The 6,184-nt window shown below is 45.9% G+C and overlaps 1 protein-coding gene across 4 annotated transcripts in view; it reads right to left on the bottom strand.

Moving 5' to 3' along the window:
* Positions 1 to 203: 203 nt before the first annotated feature.
* TAF7L (TATA-box binding protein associated factor 7 like) overlaps positions 204 to 6,184 on the bottom strand; it is a 21,194-nt gene continuing 15,213 nt past the window's right edge. The window contains exons 8-13 of one of the 4 annotated variants that reach the window (XM_063141968.1): positions 5,857 to 5,929; positions 4,277 to 4,393; positions 2,971 to 3,162; positions 2,725 to 2,837; positions 1,126 to 1,185; positions 204 to 744 (exon numbers count right to left, since the gene is read on the bottom strand). In XM_063141968.1, coding sequence (XP_062998038.1) covers positions 700 to 744; positions 1,126 to 1,185; positions 2,725 to 2,837; positions 2,971 to 3,162; positions 4,277 to 4,393; positions 5,857 to 5,929 — 600 coding nt within the window. In that variant the 3' untranslated portion in view covers positions 204 to 699. Of the gene's footprint in view, positions 745 to 1,125; positions 1,186 to 2,724; positions 2,838 to 2,970; positions 3,163 to 4,276; positions 4,394 to 5,856; positions 5,937 to 6,184 lie in introns of all 4 variants that reach the window. The other 3 variants (XM_063141965.1, XM_063141969.1, XM_063141966.1) reach the window with 3 other exon arrangements.

Below are 6,184 nucleotides of genomic sequence, written 5' to 3'. Positions count from 1 at the left end.
GGCAGGGAATACCCATTCTGGCAGGGGGGGGTTTCCCTTAGCTGGTGGAACAACGATCCCAGATCCATCCCCAAATTCGTAGCCATGAGGATCAGAAAGCCACTGTCTGTAGAGGAAGGAAGTTGGGATTCTCTGATGGGTATCCAGCAGTCAGACCATTCATATTAGAAGACCATTAAATAATATACTGACATATCCACACATAACTTAATTTGTTTTTATTTATTTAAAGGATACCTTTCGCAGACAACAAGAGAATTATGTACATCAGGATGGGAATAGTACTCAGACGCAATACTTGTACCTCTGGGTACAGCCCTCGTTCCACTCTTCCAGGCAAGAGCTCATTTCACGCTGCTCTAAGAGCCGAACCTGCCTAAAAAAAAACACTCGGCATTTTTGCAGGCTGGTTCATCAGAAAGCAAAACCGATGCAGGTGATTTTAGGGACCAACATGTCCGCAAAGACCTCTTGGCCTTCTGGCAATGAATACAGAGAACCTTTGTCTTTCCAAAAATATTTGTTTGTTTTTTCTAACTCCAGTCTGTTATCATGTCTGACGCAGACAGGGACCCACTTGTCATTCCTCGAACCCAATGAGTCTACAATGGTGGATGTAAAGGGTCAGAGCACAAAAGGAACACTTTGGAACTTCCCAGTTGACATAACAGCAGTGGTGTGTGGAGGTTCAGAGACTTCTCACTTCTCCATAAGGGCTTCCAACTGCTCTTGAAGAGAGGCCAGCTGAGGACGGAGAGAAAGAAAGTAGGGAGGTGAGAGAGGTTGTCGTTACTTCTTAATATTTAATGTCCACAGTCCATCCCACCTTCACCCTTCAAAACAATTATCCCAAGGTTATTGATTCGATTCCCCTTATCCTTCATCCCCGAGGGAGGAGGTCTCCACCACTATTTCCGAGCAATACCAGCCCTTCCCTGCAACTCATAGCCCCACGTTTGCTCTAGTTTCAGAATTAGGTTCCAAGTAGACATGACATGGGAGACCTGTGATTGGAATCGCAAGAAAGGCATCTTCCAGATCCACACTCCTCTCCCCCTGTACCGGTGTCTGTCTGTATAGTTTTCTTTCCCTTTGTCGGCCTTGCAGAAATGACGGCTGCCTTACCTGCTGCTTCTCTCGCTCTTCTTGCTGCTTGAACTCATCCAGCACGGCTTGGAGGCGGGTCTGGAAAATGGTACAAAACATGACTATTGCTGCTGGAATTCTCCACCAAAGGGCAGAGCCATACATAGGGCTTTCAGGGGAGTAGGGTGTACAACTGGGTCTTTCCAGCCCGCGTTGACCCCTGCATAAATAGTCCGTAAGCAAACTTCTGGAGAAGCGCAGCTGCATATTCAAATTTGTGACACTGGTATGGACTTTCCATAAACTAAAACACCACAGGACAAGTAAAAACAGCAGAGTGCTGCATTGCTCTCCTAACTGAGTAATCACTTATTCATGTCCTGTTTTTTGGCTAGGAATTTTTGCCTTGGTTAACTAGAACTTTCTGGCTATTAGGGACATAGAATCATAGAATACTAGAGTTGGAAGGGGCCTCTAAGGTCATCGAGTCCAACCCCCTGCTCAATGCAGGAATCCACCTTATAAAGCATCCCTGACAGAGGGCTGTCCAGCTGCCTCTTGAAGGCCTCTAGAGTGGGAGAGCCCACCACCTCCCTAGGTAACTGATTCCATTGTCGTACTGCTCTAACAGTCAGGAAGTTTTTCCTGATGTCCAGCCGGAATCTGGCTTCCTTTAACTTGAGTCCATTATTCCGTGTCCTGCACTCTGGGAGGATCGAGAAGAGATCCTGGCCCTCCTCTGTGTGACAACCTTTTAAGTATTTGAAGAGTGCTACCATGTCTCCCCTCAATCTTCTCTTCTCCAGGCTAAACATGCCCAGTTCTTTCAGTCTCTCTTCATAGGGCTTTGTTTCCAGACCCCTGATCGTCCTGGTTGCCCTCCTCTGAACACGCTCCAGCTTGTCTGCGTCCTTCTTGAATTGTGGAGCCCAGAACTGGGCACAATACTCTAGATGAGGCCTAACCAGGGCCGAATAGAGAGGAACCAGTACCTCACGCAATTTGGAAGCTATACTTCTATTAATGCAGCCCAAAATAGCATTTGCCTTTCTTGCCATATCGCACTGTTGGCTCCTATTCAGCTTGTGATCTACAACAATTCCAAGGTCCTTCTCGTTTGTAGTGTTGCCGAGCCAAGCATCCCCCATCTTGTAGCTGTGCATTTGATTTCTATTTCCTAGATGTAGAACTTGGCCTTTATCCCTATTACATTTCATTCTGTTCTTTTCAGCCCAGCGCTCCAGCCTATCAAGATCACTTTGAAGTTTGTTTCTGTCTTCCAGTATTAGCGATCCCACCCAATTTTGTGTCAACTGCAAATCTGATAAGCGTTCCCTGCATAGGCCAGGTCAGTTTGTCTATCTAACCATGTATTACCTACTCTGACTGGCAGGAGCTCTCCAGGGTCTCACGCAGAGGTCTTTCCCATTCCTGCCACCTGATCCTTTTTAACTGGAGATGCCAGGGATTGAACCTGGGACCTGCTACAAAGCATGTGTTCTACTATTTAGCTATGGTCCCCTTCCTGTAGGGTCTGCTTTCTTTGCTGAATAAGATGCTATAAAGCGTCTCCCGCTTCAGCCAAACTGAACAGGCCTCTGTCTAGAGAAGGAACAGGCACCATGATCCTGGACTCACCTTAAGCGCCAGATTCTCCACTTTCATGATAAGCTCCTCTTGGCGTTTCCTGCGGTCCTGAGTCTCCTGCAGCTTGCCTTTCAGGTTGTCGATCTGTTTCTGGATTCCCATGGCTGGAAGACAAGAACAGATAACTCGGCATCCCCAGTCGTAAACCAAAGACCCCTCTGCACATTCTGGCACAAAACCGAGTTGCCAACCCCATCCGCAGCACAACTTCCTTCCCAGCAGGCTCCAGGCACAAACCTATCTGGTTGCTCCCTTCATTTTCTTGCTGCTGTCTGTCCGATTCGCTCAGCTTGCCCTGCAGCCTCCTCTCCAGGTCTTCTTCCGTGTCCATGATGTTCAGGTCTTCGTCATCATGGTGATCCCTCTCATCTTCATCGCTGCTGGTGCTGCTGATGTCATTAAATATCTCCCGGAGTTCATCACGTTCTACTGGTTTGAAACAGCAGAGAAAAGGGAGGGAGTAGACCTGATTAAACATTTAAGGCACCCTGTGAAACACCTTCCTGGAGAATGCTGCTAACTCTGTAATTTCATCCAGTAACTTCCTTTATTTATTTATTTAATTTATATACCACCCCACAGCCAAAGCTCTCTGGGCAGTTTACAAAAGTTAAAAACAGTGGACATTAAAAATAAATATGTAAAATTTAAAACCATCAAAAATATAAAAACAACAGTATAAAACGATATCCATTTTAAACAACAACAGTTCTGGGGTCCATTAAAAAGCAAACTTAGCATAGGTTGTTAAATGCTGTTAAATGCCTGGGAGAAGAGAAGAGAAAAGATAACAATGTTGGCACCAGGCAAGCCTCATCGGGGAGATCATTCCATAATTGGGGGGCCACCACTGAAAAGGCCCTCTCCCTTCTTGCTATCCTCCGAACTTCCCTCGGAGTAGGCACTCAGAGGAGGACCTTAGATGTTGAGCGCAGTGTACGGGTAGGCTCATGTCGGGAGAGGCGTTCCATCAGGTATTGTGGTCTCAAGCCGTGTAAGGCTTTATAGGTTAAAACCTTGTGCTCTGACTTTTTTTTTAGAGATATACCTCCACCTCTTTTCACAGGAGAAATTTCTCACACACACACATATATCCAGTCCTCCCATGGGCCCCAAAACAAGTATTCTATACCCCAAAGTCCCTCTGCCAATGGAAACACAGATGTGTTTTGAGAGGAAACAATAGGAAGATGAATCATTGGCCAATTTCACCCTACAGCACACTTATTTTGTGTTTAGCGACCCCATGAAAATGTCTAGAGAATCAATGTGTGAATATCAGAAAGCTGAACTTATGAACAAAGTAAGCTGCCCTATCCAACATCAGATTATATATAGGAAGCTGCTTCATACTGAGTCAGACCTTTGGGTCCATCTAGACCAGTACCGTCGACACTGGCTGACAGCAGCTCTCCAGGGTTTCAGGAAAGAGTTTTACCAGCCCTCCCTGGAGATGCCGGGGATCGAACCTGTGACCGTCTGCATGTGCTCTGCCACTAGGGCCCCTCCCCTAAGATTGAGGGCTCCTGCAATTTGACCGTACCCGATGAACCATGGCCTTGCTTGTGTCCAGACATTCCAGGAGAAGAAATATCCAGGCCTGTGAGTGAACCATGGTTATCAGGTTCTTTTGTTTCATCTTCGGCGATGACTTCCCAGCCTGAGAGCAGGAACGGAAGAGTCAAGGGAATACCGGTTTAAGGGGGAAGCTTACTTTGGAGAAATGGAATCTCCACACATAAAGTGCATTTTAAGCAACATTTCCCAATAGTTAGAAATCACGTTACGGCCTTCCAAAGTAAATTAATTGATTTTTGCACACATCCCTCTCCTCTAACCTAAGGACCCTTCTTGCTTTCCTAACCAAGTTTGGCACGAAGGTACACGTAGGTGCTCCTTTGCCATGAACTCCAAAACAAACATGGGCATCTATGATCACTGTACATTGTTAATCTCCTTGGTCAGTTTCTGGGGTCCAACCAAATCCTCTCTTGGGTCCAAACTACATATGATGTAGGAGATCACTCATAGGATTTAAGAACGTAAGAAGAGCCCTGCTGGATCAAACCAAGGGTCCATTAGTCCAGCACTCTGTTCACACAGTGGCCAATCAGATGCCGACCAGCGACCCAAAACAGGATACGGTGCAACAGCGCTCTCCCACCCATGTTTCCAGCAGCTGGTGCACAGAAGCTTACAAAAAGCAGTGGAAGCCTGGAGGAGCAAATTGGCTTTGGTCAGTAGGTCAAAAGGAGTTTTTCTTTGCCTGTCCCCAGTAAGCTAATAGCAGCTTTGAAGAGGGAGGGGCATTCTGATCAGGGAAACAGCACAAGAAGAAAAGGCTTAAAAAACCCTCCATCAGAGCTGTTGTCCTGACTCATGGCTATTTTTAAGTTAAAAAGTCAGGAGACTGTAGAAACATAGGAAGCTGCCTTATACTGAGTTGGTCCATTGGTACATCTAAACCAGTATTGTCGACACTGACTGGCAGTAACAGTTCTCCAGGGTTTCAGGCAGGGATTCTTCCTGCCCTTCCTGGAGATGCTGGCGATTGAATCTGGGACCTTCGGCATGGAAAGTAGGGACTCTTCCGCTGAGCTGCGGCCTCTCCCCTCACAGCTCTCCCACGTCACGTGCCGTTTGGTCCCCAGTTTCCTTTCTTTTAGGCTAAGCACAAGTTGAAGAACTTTCAAGGCCAGACCTACCACCAGAAAGCCTAAGGAGGTATTAGGGGAACCAAAACCATGCTACAGAAACAAGAATGGCAGAATCCTCTGCATTGGCAAGTTATAGTCTTCAAAATGGTAGAGAGAAGCCTGAAAGCATGCCAGTCCCCCTTGGAAAATGCTCAGATGTTAAAGAGTTTTGGGATGCTTCTGCAACCCCTGACCCTTCATCTTGTGCTTCCTGTGACCCTCTCACTCCTTCCCATAATTAGCCAACACTATTTGAAAAATTAAAATCAATAACTAGAATTTACTGGATAAAGCAAATACGTTTAGGAAAAATTTGACACCTCCAAAAGCATAAAAAGGACCTGTATTTGCAGAATTTGGGATATGGGTTAAGGTTAAACTTCGTAATTATCTTTGAAAGGAGGCAAATCCTATGAAGAAAGGATACGGACACTGACAGCTTCAGCATCTGTGCTCAGCAGACGTTTCACTTCCTTTTCCACATCTGGAGACTCAATGTACTGGGCCAGAGAGATGAAAAGAGAAAGAGGACGATATTATACACCCACGGGTTGGTTGCTGCCTCAGCCCAAAGTGTCAATCCTATTGGCTGACTCGGACATATCTGGAACATTTCTACCTCCATTTTCAATGGTGTTCATGTCTCAACTCCAAACCAATATTTATTTATTTATTTATTTATTTATTTATCATACTTATACCCCGCTCCTCAGCCAAAAAAGGCTCTCGGAGCAGCTTACACTTAGCAAAAAAGA

The sequence above is a fragment of the Elgaria multicarinata genome, chromosome 15 (genome assembly GCF_023053635.1).
Source record: "Elgaria multicarinata webbii isolate HBS135686 ecotype San Diego chromosome 15, rElgMul1.1.pri, whole genome shotgun sequence".
Taxonomy (NCBI): domain Eukaryota; kingdom Metazoa; phylum Chordata; class Lepidosauria; order Squamata; family Anguidae; genus Elgaria; species Elgaria multicarinata.
Note: the sequence above shows the minus strand (reverse complement) of the source record. Positions and strands in the feature narration are given on the sequence as shown.